Below are 13,296 nucleotides of genomic sequence, written 5' to 3'. Positions count from 1 at the left end.
GATTTAAGTTTTGGGGAGGGGGGAGAGAGAAGGAAGCACAAATCCATAATGATAACACATTTAAAAACTTCTGTTCCTCTGGAGTTGGCAACCGTCCCATTCTATCTTCTCAGCGCCAAACATTCTCCTAAATAAAACCGCAGTGAGAAATGCCAACTTCTCAAAGTACAACGTACTGTTCAGCCAACAACAGAAGAAACGGAGCTTCAGACATGCTCAGAGGCACTCTGGGGGTTCTACAGTGGTGCACAAGGGTTAAAGAGGTTGCACAGTGAAAACAAACAGAGACCCTCCAAGCCTTGCTTAAGAAAACCAACGGGGGTAGATTGGGGAGGCTATTCCAGCATGCCTGAATGGAGCACTAATTTGCCGTCTGCCTGTCGGTTGGCGCCAGCCACCTACATCAAACATTTGCTGGAGCCACAAATTCCAACCCCCCCTTAATTGGATTAATCAGAGAAAGAGTTACAGGAAGCAGGATTGAAAATTCTAATTTCCCTGCTTGTTTTTTGGATTCTATGTAATGAACAGTTCTACAGAGCCGCAGAATAAGCTTTGGCCGTGGGACAGGGTGTCTGCTGAGGCTCGTTGGATCGCCTCAGGCTCGCCCTGCTGCCCGTCTTCTGCCAGGACAACCACACACAGATTGTGAAGAAGTCTGCACGCTGAAGGCAATCTGTGTGGCAACCAACCAATAAATGGATTCAAGTGGAATCTGCTGTGCAGCACTAGGCCGGATGTGGCAGGGACTGAACCTGGGACCGCCTGTGTGCCAAGCAGAAACTTCACCCCCACGTCTGAGTGCTCAGCTCCTTTGATCTGGACCTGAGCCTCAAAGTGAGACAACGCCACACTTAAGAATCCACTGCTTTTTGTTAATAGCTGCAAGGAGAGACTTCCTAGCAGATGGGTTTGGGATGTAGCACCGGGGCACTGAGGCAGTTGTGTAAGAGAAAACTCCTCTCCCCAGCTGGTTTAAATGGAACCTGCCATCCCACTTGAGCAGGGGCTATGCGACACCCCCCCCCCGCCCCCAATTACCCAGAAAGTTAGCTGCAAGGATGCTCCAACACAAAGGGGGAAAGGACCCCGCCCCCCTCCCGAGGATCTTAAAACTACACAAGCAAACTCCAAAGTTATTCAGACTTTCCCTTCCCCAATTGAGGGGGAAGAAACAGCAGTTTAATTGTGTGCACTTTTTTTTTACAAAAAACAACACTACCAAGTATCCATACAAAAAAAAAACAAAAAAAACAACGAGCACCAAAAGGCCCTCTGGCCTCTCGGTGACCAACGGTTTAAAAGATGCATTTCCTGGTTCCTCCAGGTGAGATTCTTCAACAGCGTTATCTTTTCGGCCAGTTGTGTCTGAAGCCCCTGAGCAGAAAACAAGACAGGGAGGAGAGAATGTTTTTTAAAGGTTGATTTGGGATAATTCTGGTCGTATGAAGCAATCCAGCCCCGGTAGATCACTGCAGGGACCCAATCCCTATCCCGTGCTGTGGAAAAGCCACAAGAGGGCCTCCATTCCTGCACCCATCAAGGAAAAGAGCTCTGTGCATGGCACACAAAAGGAATGCTCCCCTATGGAGAGGGTGCCCTTGCCCCAAGTGAGCAGGCTGCTTACCACCCCACCCCCCATTCCTTCTACAAGCTACAAGCAATAGCCCCAGGCATGCGCAGGCAGGGGGGCATCTTGATTCTATTGCAGGCCGGGATCTCTTCTGGAATTTGCACATGACCAGATAAAAGGGCTGTATGAACTTACTGGTTGGATTTCCCAGCCAGGTAGGACATGCTTTTTGTTCCAGCTGGTTGCGAAACTTTGCCAGCTCCCGAAAATTTCTGGTTTAAAAAAAAAAGAGAGAAATAGTGTCCAGTTTGTAGGAATACGGTTCTCCCTACTAACACACCTGATACATTTTCATCCAACCACAAGAACTCAGAGAAGTGGGAAAGACACAAAGGATACCCCCAGCCCCCTATTTGGCTGGAGTCTCCTGTGACCTCTGAATGCAGCCTTTGGCCTACTGGTCTGCCTACACTCAGGAAAAACTGCACAGCCTCTTTCCAAGCAATTCCCAACCCCCTTTCCACCCTCCCTCATACTGCATCACTGTACCTTGTTGGCGTGGGCCTGCCTGGCAGGATCAAACTGCAACGAGGCCTTGGATTTACTGCCCCCTGAAAGAGAGCCAGGTAAGAAGGTGAGCACAGATAATAATTTACACCACAAAGAGGTGCAGGGCCTTATCTGTGGCGGCACCAAGACTTTGGGCTTCCTGGGGTACAGGTCAATATTGGAGGTGGGGGGATATTTGGGGGAGGCACATTTTCCAGCTCTGGGTCCTACCTGCGAAGACCTTGAGGTCAGACTTGCTGTAGTCAAAGGGGGCGAAGGGCTTGGGATCTTCTTGCACCTCTGGCTTCTGGGAGGCTTTGGGCTTCTTCTTCTCTTGCTTGGGTGTCTCTGTGCCCGGCTCACTGGCCACGCGCTCCCTCTTTTTGCTAGCCTGCTCCTGCTACAAACGGTCCCAAGGAAGAAGAATTTCAGAGCCAGCAATCACAGACGATGGGAGGAGGAGAGAGCTGAAACACCCCTGTGGCCCCCACTTCTGTTACCACATGCAAGAGATTCCACCACATGTGGGGGCTTGGTATAGTGTCAAAACTGACAACATTTCCTACAAGGGATCCATTGGCAAGCCCAAGATCAGGTGGGTGGCATTTAGCAAGGTCCCTGAAACAAGGTAAGCTCAAGGAGTGTATGTTGGATGTCCCTTTCCCCTCTAAATCCCGCCCCCTCTGCCACCCAAGTGATCTTAGGGTGCAGAAAGACTCACACTGAGAAGCTGGCGCACGGAGGCTGTTTTGGCGGCTTTTTCTTGGTACTCCTTCTCAGCCGCCTCCCTGGTGGCTGTGGGGGGAAAAGGGGGCAAATCAAGGGGAGATCTGCCACACTGGGACACACTCCAGAGACGAAGGGTATAAAATTTCTCTTCCCCCTCTTCATGGTTTCATCTAATTTCACCTCTGGCTGTAGTTCTCCCCCACTCAATACGCATCACCTGTTTAGCTAACACGTAACCCCCCCCCCCCCGAACTGTAGAAGCCGGCCCCCAATGAGATTCTCTGGGAGTTGAAACTTTGGCAAAGGGTGACCCAGACCCCCTCACCTGGCTGCTGCTGCTGCTGCTGCTGCGGTTTCTTTGTAGGCTCCTTCTTGGTTGCTGCCTGCATCTGTGCTTGGCTCAGCAGCTTCCACCGGTTACTGATCTGAATGGCAAAGCAGAATAACCAAAAAATTAACGACATTCGGGATTCAAACTCGACCTGTAGACTTGCCTAGCGACAAAAAAGTGCAGGAGTCCAGCGACCCCTTGCAGGCTACTGAGGAAGTGAGGCGTGTCTCCCGAAAGCTCCTCCCCTGCCACAAATTTTGCTAGTCTTTTAGGTGCTCCTGGACTCTGGCTCTCTCCTACTGCAACAGGCAGTGTTCGCACTTGGTTGGGGCATTTCAACAAGTCCCCACGTGAGGCGCTTACCTCGTAGATTTTTGAGGAGGGATCAAACTTTGTCAACTGGGAGACATGAGGTGGGTTCTCCTCCGCTGGCAGATACTGAAAGACAAAGATGTCCTGTGATGGGCTGATTTTACTATCCCCACCCAAGGCCTGTGCTCAAGGGAGGCCTCTCTGATTGCGAGCTGGTGGTGGTGGTGGGGCTCTGAGCTGCGAGGCAGGAAAGCAGGCCCACAGAGGGGACAGGTCAGTTTTCTCCACAGAAGAGGGAGGGGGTCAAAGAATTAAATTTCCCTCCTTCCCTGTGGCCCTGAACCCCCCCCCCCCAGGTCCTTTGCTCTTTCTATTTACAATCTTACAATCTCCTTGCCTTCCAGGTGGGGCTGAAAGGGTTTGGAGAGAACGGGGACTTCTCCCAGGCCACCCAGAAGTGGGGATCAAAGCCATTTCTCCAGATTGGAGTCTGCTGCCCATAACCCCCACACCACGCTGGCTTTCCGAGCCATTTAAGCGCCCGGTCTCGTGACTGCTGGCTCCATTTACCATGCGAAACGGATTTTCAAAGGACTCCATGATGCGCTGAGCTTTCCGCTGGGCCACGGTTAAGTTCTCATCCTTTTCCTCATCGACTTCAGGCTCCTTCGGGAAAGAAAGTTAGCATGCGACTGTTAGCTATCGGGGGGCCGCAGACACGGAGTTGCCGGCAACACTGCAAAACTCCCCAGCAGTGATGATTTTACAGCTTATTTTAACATTTCTCTCTCTCTCTCCCCGATTTGAGACTCAATCTGGCTTTTCACATCATTCCCCCTTCTTTCACTCGGGCCTCGCGGCAACAAACTTGTGAGGTAGGTTAGGCTGAGCGACTGGGATGGCCCCAAAGACTCCTTGTCCTCTCGCTTCCCCAGCCGCCAGTCCCTGGGCAGCATGTGAGCTTACGTTGAAAATATTGATGCTGGCTCTGCAAAGGAGGAATGGCAACGTTGGCAACTCCCCCATCTCATCCGCGTCCTCTTTTGTTTTGGGGAAGAGACCGCTGTGCTCGAGGACTAGTTCGGGCTCTGCACAACGAAACCAAAGAAGAGCAAGAGACAGAAATCAGGTCAGCAGCGTTCCAGACAGGAAGGTGGAAGCAAGGAGGGGGGGGGGCACGTGAGCAGAGCAGCGAACAGAGAACTACCAAGTTCTGAGTAGTTTTGCTTCTCGTCGTGAGGAACATGCGAGCTGTCGTGTGGTCCGAACAAGCGGTTCTCCAGCTTCTGCAGAAAGAAAAAGAGGGTTAAAACTATGTCTAGCTGGTTGCATTTGCATGTTCAAAAAATTGTCAGAAGTGGGCAGAGGGCCCACAGGTGGCCCCATGCAGATGTTTCAGCAAACGTCATACCTCTGGGTTGGGAAGAGGGCCCCTCTTTTTCACTCCAGCCACCACTTCAGACTAAAAATGGATGAAAAGGATGTAAATCACCAATTGCTTCCCAATGTGTCCCCCCCCCCCTCTTTCTGGCCAACATATCTGCTTGACAACTCTAGCTAGCAACATCGTGAGCAGTGTGTCATCGCATCTTGCAAAAACTGCGGTGTATTGTCGTGGCCACAGCATCAGAAAAAATGGGATAACTGGTACCTTCAGCAGGGGCATCTCTCGAGCCTGCTGGATTAAGAGGTGCATTTCGTTGATCTGCTGGCGGACGAGGGGTGGGACCGGGTTGCAGCAGGCGATGATGCCCTGGGGCTCTCTGCAGACACAAGGAGGGCAAGAATGTCACTTGCGGACCGTTTGGGCAGCTGGCAAGGTCAGGAGACGATGCAACAGACTTCCTTTCCTCCTTTTAATACAGCTGAACTTTTTAAAATTGTCACATGGGCAGCTTGGCTTTCTCATCCAAGCCATCTCAAATTGTTTTGCTCCACATCTGAAGCTGAAACACCCTTTTAGCTGGAAGAGGCCACCTACTTTGCAGTATGCCTGCTGTGAAACTTGGACAGTCCAACTTTGTGATTAACACACCGACACACACCTCAACCATCTGAGAAAAGGGGGGTGGGATGCAGACGCATCACCCAAAATCTTATCTGCTTACCTGGGCAGCTCCTCAGAGATCTTCAGCAGCATGTGGTTTGGCAGCACATACCTGGAGAGCAAAACACACACAAAAAAAACGCAGCGTCATCTCTTGCAGTCCCTGCTTTTCCAAAAGGTTAGGTGGGGCCACAGATTTTAAAATTCCCCATCCCTTCAAAGCAAAATGGCTGAAGGAGGCAAAGCACCCGCCTTTCCGTTCTTCACGATGCCGCTGCTGCGATGGCTAGAGTTGCCAGGGAATTACACTGATCTCCTGCTGTGGAAGGTGGGCTCTGGGGCATTGTGCTCCGCTAAGGCTGCTCTCCTCCCCAATCCTCATCCTCCCCAGGGAACCGCCAGCCCCTCTGACACCTGGGGTGGCGAAGTGGTTCTTTATCCTGGGACGCGGCCACTGAAGACGGACTGCCACTCCATTTACTGCTGCCTTCAGGAGCCTCGAGTCGCACTGCTGATACCACACGCATGCGTGCACACACATCTCTGCCAGGTGGGGATCACAGTGTCATGTGTTCCAGTCCACAAAAGTTTCCGCCGTGAAAACTCTACTGGCCTTTAAGATGTATCAGGAGCAATGGAACGACTGAAGCAGGCAGTTTGGCAAAATCCTTGGCCACTGTGGGAAAGAGGAGAGAGCCAGCTTGGTGTAGTGGTTAAGAGCGGCAGCTTCCAATCCGGCAAGCCAAGTTTAAATCCCCGCTCCTCCACATGCAGCCAGCTGGGTGACTTCGGGCAAGCTCTCCTCGTAGAGCAGTTCTCAGAGCTCTCTCTGCCTCACCTACCCTATAGGTTGTCTGTTGTGGGGAGAGGAAGGGAAGGTGATTGTAAGCCGCTTTGAGCCTCCTTCAGGTAGTGAAAAAGTGGGGAATAAAAACCAGACTCTTCTTCTTTCTTTAAAAGGTGCTGGAATTCCTTATTTAAACTGTGTCTCTAAGTGGAAGCCCAATGGCAGCACCAAGGCAGCCAGCCAGCCAGCCCGGCCACAGAGGGGTGATGCAGACCTGGGGTCCCTGTTCCCCAAGACCCATCCCCCCCCTTCTCACCCTGTGCTCTCATCTTCTTGCCGTGCCATCTTGTCTCGCCAGGCAAAGAGGAGGCGGAACGCCGTGAGCTGCTGGCTGTTGAGGAGCTTCTTCTGCTTTCGGTAGAGTTCGCGGTATGACTCGTCGGTGAAGATGGGCTTGACGTATTTCTGGGAAAGAAGAGAGGCAGTTGGATGAACCAAGAAACCTCGCGGGTGTCAAGGCAGGGATTATGACCTCTCTTACAACCTTCCGTCTGCATCACTTGATCAACTCCAGGACTGTCTTCCCTGCTATGAACCTGTCTCCGCATGGGGCACCTGTACCTGGGGTGCTTCTCTTGCAGTCTGACAGGGCAAGCTGTACGGAGACTGCAGAACCACCTTTCTTAGGAAAGTGGCTCTGCTTCTCCTCTGCCAGCTTCCGGAAACCAAGTGAGAACAGGGGTGTCTAGGTGACTGTCGACTGTTGGCTGCCAATGTTTCTGCTTCGTTCTACCCATTGTTTCATATGCCGCTCTGCGTGCACCATTTTTTAATATGTGTGGGAGTTTTTCAAGATTAATGCTTTGTGGATTCAGGAGGAGGAGAAGCCAAATTATGTGTTTGTAGGAAAGTTCCCCGAATGCCGACCCTGAAACCGCTTGCTCTGCCCCTGGAATTCTGAAGCCCTCCTACTGTGGGAACTACGCGGGGACTGACCTTCAAGCAGATGGCCTTGCTCCGTTGCCACACGGACTGCAGCAGAGCAGGCTGCCCGTTGCCTTTCTCCCAGAGGTCTTCTCTCATCCGGTCATAGATATAGAGCAGGTAGTGTGTGTCATCGCGTGCATACTGGACCATCTCCTCCGGCAGGGGACTGGAAGAGGACGGGAAATGGAGGCGATTGGATCCCCCGCCCCTCAGTCCTGTTCCCACCCAAATGTGCCCACATTGATCCTTTTTCCCTTGGTGAAGATTATGTAACTGAACAGGGTGGGGAGAAGAATACATTAAGAAGAGTTAATACTAATAATGTAGCACGTGACCCACCATCAAGAAACCCCTCTCTTAAAAGAGAAGAAGAGGAATCAGTGGTTATATTTTAAACAGTGAAGTTTTGGGGAAAATGAAAATTCCTCTCCCTGCCACCACAGGTTCTCTCAGGTGAGGCAGGGGGAGCCTCCCACTTCCAAATGGCCACCCCCCCTCCAGTTCTGCAGCCACAGGCCGGGCCTTGATTGCTTCTGTCATCGGCCACATCCAGGATTGGGGGGGGGGGGAGGGAGAGAGGCAGCCATTACCGGATCCGCCAGTCAGCCAGCTGGTACTGCTTGTTCGCGTTCACATCACAGTAGAACTTGAGCAGGTGGTCCAGAGAGTGCCTGCCCAGGCCGAGGAGCCGTGCCGCTTGGTGGGTGTCAAACATGTTCACCAGGTAGAGGCCCAAGTCCCGCTGGAGCCATTCCACATCGGAGTCCGCGCCGTGCAAGACCTGCAGAGGAGGGGAGAGGCATCAGAAGAGCGAGGCGGCTGCAAGAGCCAGGGTGGGATGCCCTTCGGTCTCGATGGGTGAATGAAACCAACCGCACAGCTTTGCAGCCAGCCAAGGGACCTCTGGGAGGAAAGAGCCCAGCCCCCCCCCCCGCCTCTTTCCAGACTGTCCGTTTCCCTTTCTCTCCAGGGCACAAATGCCAAGTCCATCCCCCTCAGCTCACCTTGACAATTGCCGGGTCCGTGAAGGTTTCGTTCAAGATAAACAAGTCGCTGCGCAGCTCCAAGGTGTCGATGATGAAGTCTTCCGTCTGGGTGGAGATTTGCATCAGGCATGTCAAGCCCAGGAAGCTCCGGTAGGAATGGTGCTGGAGGCGTGTGAGAGAGAAAACGGCACCTTCAGAAGAGCCCAGCATCCCGTTCCCTCATGGTGGCCAATACGGTGCTCTGGGGAAGCTCATCAGCACAGCAAGACTGGCCCTCTACTAGTCGCAGATTCCGATATTCTGAGATATTCTGAGCACAGAGGACTTTTCCTAACAACTACTGACCAGTTTCACCAAACTGACAGTCCATGAAGTCCAGCACACCTGTGAACGAGATGCCCCGGAAGTCCCAAAATCGAAGGCACAGAAGCCCAAGCCCCGCCCTGTTGTCGCTTGCCAGCAACTGTTTTTAGGGGTATACTGCCTCTGAATATGGAGGTACCATTGATTCATCGTAACAAACAGTCTTTGCTGGACCTTTCCCTTAAGAATATGCTCGGCTCCCCTTCCTAAAGACATTATGTGTGGAACAAAATAAAACTTCTTTCCGCCACTGTTAAATACACAAGAAAATTACAGTTGTTTTAAAAGACAAAAGAAAACGTATGGAATTGTAAAGAGTTCAAGGAGCAGTGTTTGGATTCTCAAATACTAACCCCCCCCCCCTTTCCCGGCCCCAGCAAAACGCTTTACCTCCAAGTCCAGGGCAAATTCCTTACAGTGCAGGAGCTTCTCGTTCAACTCCACCAGCTGGTCCACGGTGGAGACCATGTGGCAGGGGGTTTCCGACACAGGCCTCTGCACCTAGCCGGGAAAGTAACACACGGGATGAGCCGATGGCCCTGCTGGAACTGGCACCAAAGCCAAAGGGGCTGCCGAAGGAGGAAGGAGGAAACTCACGCGGACTTGTGGTTTCTCGAGAAGGTCAGCTGCTGGGGAAAAACGCTCCAGTTCGTACTGGTAAGGGTGAGCGAGCCTGTGCAAACCAGAAGGAAGCAGGTGATTAGGAGCCAAGGGTGGGCCTGGACCGAGGAGGTGGAAGAGAGATGTTCCAGTTGCAGAGAAGCCTCTGCTTACAGAGGCTGGGAGGACGTGACAACAGGTGAGAGCAGCCGAGAGCCAGGAAGGGAAAGTGAACCTGGAAACGTTTCTGCAGGGAATGTCCGGCTCTCTTAGCTCTACTGAGCACAAATGAAACTGTCTTACACCGAATCAGGCCCCTGGCCCATCACGGCCGGTACTGCCTACTCAGACTAGCAGTGGCTCCCCTCAGTCTCAGGCAGAGGTCCTTCACATCAACTGCTGGGGTTTGAACCCGGGTCATTGGCATGGCCCCTCCCACACAGGAAGCTTGATCCCTCAAGGTTACTGCTATTCTACTCAGACTGGCAGCAGCTCTTTCACATCCCTCCACTATTCTTTGCAAAAACAGCGGTGGAACTCTTAACCCAGCTCTGGGATGGGAAGCGGAGAACTGTCTGGCCTCCTATCTCCTCCCTGGCCAGCCTCTTACATGTCTTGCTCTGTCTGCTGAGTCCTCTGCTGATGGAGGAAGTCGGCCAGGGCAGCCGGCACGTCCAAGTCCTCGGGGCGCTCCTTTCGCTCGCGTCGGCTTCTCGAGAGTGCTGTGATATCCAGAATCAAACAGTCAGGTGAATGGCCAAGAAAACTGCCTGTTCTTCCCCTGAGCTTTAGCAGCTGACTAGAACTTTTGTGGCGGTTAGAGGGGTGGAAATCTGGCCTGGTTAGTTTTTGAGAACAGGCAGAAATTTTAAAAAAGGAGCAATGTTGTTTTTCCTTAATGTGCATGCTTAAAAATATGTCTAATGCATGAGCAGCACATGGGATTATTCCCTGGCAGAGCCCTCTGCCCCAGCTCCCCAAGCGTTCCTCACCTTCTGGCAGCGGCTTCAGAGCATTGGGCTTGACAAAGAGCTTGGGAATGAAGGGGGTGTTGGAGTTGTCAACCTTCTCGCGGAACTTGAGCTGCGGCCGAGCGATGTTCTTGGCGTGGAGCAAGCGGAAGGTTTCTGACTTGTTCCACTTGTTGGGCTCTCCACTCTGCTGGAAGAAGTGGAACATCATAGGATGCATTAAGGTGTGGGGCAAGAATGACAACTGTGTTGGGATTAAGAGCACAAAAAGAGCTCTGCTGGATCAAACCCCGGGTTTGTTTGGTCCTGTGGGCTTCTGGAAAGTGTCCTGCTGCCACTTGGACCAGGCAAAACCCTTAGTTCCATTCAGGAGTGTTTTCCCTCTGCCTGGCAAGATGGGGCCAAGGTTGCCATGGAGCCTGACCACTTGATAAAGGAGCTGGTGAGGACGGCAACCCTGGAACTGATATCAGGAAAATAAAGGACCACCATCTTCTAGATGTCACTGCCCATCCTCCAAAACCACCTTCTTAGGGCACTAGTTGGCTTCCTTTTCTTTTTGAACTAGGGTTGATGGATGCCGTTCGAGATTTGGATTGCCATCCCTCTAAATAGGCTTAGGCAGGAAGGTCCGACTGGAAAGACAGGTTCCAAACTCAAGGACAGCCCCTTTACCTTACGGTTCCAGCTGGAGATGATTGTCTTGGGTGGCTGCAAGCCTGAGGGGAGAATGGGCTGCTGGTTCTTGTTCACGCCTGCTGCCTCATCCAACAGGATACCCTGAAATGGAGAAATGTGTAAGGGAGGATTTGGAAAAACCAAAATAGGAAAAACTATTTAGTTACTTGACAGGCTGAATCCTGGCCCAGTAGCAGGAAAGCAGCAAAAACAGACCCTTTGTCAGCAACTAGTGAGATACTTATGCCACAAAAAAACTCCAAATGATAACAGCTCCTATGAAGAAAATGGAAGCAACCATCATAAAATTAATGCAATGCATTACTATAACATTTTATCAACGATTGAACAATGGTCTTAAAAACAAGGACAGCTTTAAAAGGGGAACAAACCAATTCCTGGAGGATAGGGCTATCAGTAGCTAGTAGCCATGGTGACTAAAGGGAACCTCCACGTTCAGAAGCAATCAACCTTGGAATTCCAGAATGAGGAGACAACATAAGGGCAAGGCCTTGGTTCCTCAGCTCTCTTGTTGGCTCTCCAGAGGAATTGTTTGGCTACTGTGTGAGACAGAATGTTGGTCTAGATGGACTCTTACTGGTCTGATCCAGCAGGACTCTTCTGATGTTCTTAAGGGGTGGCTGATGAACAATACTTGAATGGCCAACTGATTGGCAGTGAGAGGCAACAGGCTTGAAAAAATGAACAGAGCTGGACCCCACTCTCAGAAAGGCAGACCAAATCCAGTTCATGGGGTCTGTTGCCATGACTGTGATTTGGTTGTGGCCCCCATGGAACTTCCACAGGTGGCGCCAGGTGACACTTACCACTCTTTCCAGGATGGCGTCATTGGCGTCCACCAGTAAATCAAATTTGTCCTCCAGTTCCATGATTTTGCTGCTGTCTTTTAGGTGGCTGCGGCAGCCGTGGTAGCGCATCACTCTGCTCATGCTGCCAGGAGGAACAAAGAAGCACATGTTGGATTGGGACCCAGGCCTTTAGCTAGAACTCTAGCGAGCTGTCAGCGGAAGGCCGATTTCCAGCTCTGCTCTGAATATATTCCCACCCTAGCCTTGAAGTTCGTGTCAAGAGCATGGCCTGAATCCTGGGCCAGCATGTGTTATTTCTCCATTGGCGGCTGGGGTGCTTGTGGGAACCACGCATGTTGCAGCCAGCCTGGAGAGACTCACCAGTTCAGCAAGCGGTCCCCTTGTGCTTCACAGTAGGCCTGAAAGCCAGGGAAGCTGCGGTAGAAGTCGTACTCGTCTCCATGCTGAGGAAGGCCGCCGGATGCCTTGGTGGCTGCCACCACTGTGCCGAGGGCATGCTGGACAAGGGCAAAGAGGACACTGGAATGGTCAGAGTCTGAAGCACATCGAGTCACTTGCTCCGGGCACAACCCCTGCTGCTCAGGCCGGAGAGCTTGCAGCTAAGGAGGGAGCCCCTGATTTGTGTGCAGGAGATCCAAGCTCGAACCCCCGGCATCTCCTTGCAAAGGGAGATTATGTTATGTTATGACTGTTATTAATAGCATTATTATAATATTCTATGTAAGTATTCCACAACGTTTAATGTAAACCGCCCAGAGCTGTGGGGAAGGGCGGTATAGAAATCTAAATAAAATACATAAAATAAATCCCGGCTCGGCAGCCGCCTTGCATTGCACCCCACGGAGACTACAACTCCCGTCGTGCCCCGCGCGCCCGCGCCCAGCGGCCCCCGGAGCGCCCGCGCGGCCTCGACTTACCTTGACGAAAGAATCCGCGTCCCGAAACCCGGGCAGAACCTCCTGCTGCTGCTCCTCCTCCTCCATGGCTCCGGCGGCCGTCTGGGCGGCTTCGGCTGAGCCCCCTCCGCGCTGCTTCGCGGCCATTTCCCTCGCGCCCCTCAGGCCGCTCCCCTCCTTCAGCAGGCGGCCGCCATATTGGACGCCGCGAGAGGACGCCGGTCCCGCCCGCTCTCGCGAGAGCTCAGCGCGGAGGGCGGGGCGGGAAAGGCTCTCGCTCTCTCTCTCTCTCTCTCTCTCGTAGAGATCGGGGCAGAGATGCGCAGCCCGAGAGTTCCGGCTGTTGCGGGCGGAGGAGGGAGGCTCTTCCCTGCTCGGCGTGCTTTCTCGCTGCAGGGAGGGTAATGAGGGGAGGCTTTTGCCGTGGGGCAAATGCCCGCGCCCCCACCGAACGGATCACAGTGGAGGAGCCAGAGGGTTGCGGGTGTGTCCTGCAGGGTGCAGGGGGCTGGACTAGATGACCCAGGAGGTCCCTTCCCACTCTAGGATTCTGTGATTGCACAAGCCAAGTAAACCAGGGGGTGGGAAAGTAGGCACACCTGCCCCTAGAACAGAACTATTCTCCAGACTCCGGGAGGGGGGGCTCTCTGGCACTGT

General features: G+C 52.7%; 1 protein-coding gene across 3 annotated transcripts; it reads right to left on the bottom strand.

Moving 5' to 3' along the window:
• Nucleotides 1–1,136: 1,136 nt before the first annotated feature.
• On the bottom strand, nt 1,137–12,872 carry EXOSC10 (exosome component 10). 3 transcript variants are annotated; one of them, XM_077311524.1, is made up of 25 exons: nt 12,661–12,872; nt 12,104–12,240; nt 11,741–11,864; nt 10,911–11,015; nt 10,257–10,425; nt 9,875–9,986; nt 9,262–9,337; nt 9,055–9,165; nt 8,320–8,463; nt 7,906–8,096; nt 7,325–7,481; nt 6,645–6,793; nt 5,603–5,653; nt 5,146–5,257; nt 4,906–4,956; nt 4,702–4,780; nt 4,461–4,582; nt 4,065–4,160; nt 3,546–3,620; nt 3,183–3,276; nt 2,844–2,920; nt 2,354–2,522; nt 2,123–2,184; nt 1,769–1,845; nt 1,137–1,377 (listed from the first exon to the last, which is right to left on the bottom strand). In XM_077311524.1, exons 1-25 carry the CDS (start codon nt 12,784–12,786, stop codon nt 1,347–1,349), a joined length of 2,697 nt encoding a protein of 898 aa, XP_077167639.1. In that variant the 5' UTR covers nt 12,787–12,872; the 3' UTR covers nt 1,137–1,346. The 3 variants fall into 3 exon arrangements, with proteins under 3 accessions (XP_077167639.1, XP_077167638.1, XP_077167637.1); XM_077311523.1 differs by having other exon boundaries at nt 2,844–2,917; nt 3,177–3,276; nt 10,257–10,422; XM_077311522.1 differs by having other exon boundaries at nt 2,844–2,917; nt 3,177–3,276; nt 12,661–12,865.
• Nucleotides 12,873–13,296: the final 424 nt, after the last annotated feature.

Source organism: Paroedura picta, chromosome 15 (genome assembly GCF_049243985.1).
Source record: "Paroedura picta isolate Pp20150507F chromosome 15, Ppicta_v3.0, whole genome shotgun sequence".
In the NCBI taxonomy this organism is placed as follows: domain Eukaryota; kingdom Metazoa; phylum Chordata; class Lepidosauria; order Squamata; family Gekkonidae; genus Paroedura; species Paroedura picta.
Note: the sequence above shows the minus strand (reverse complement) of the source record. Positions and strands in the feature narration are given on the sequence as shown.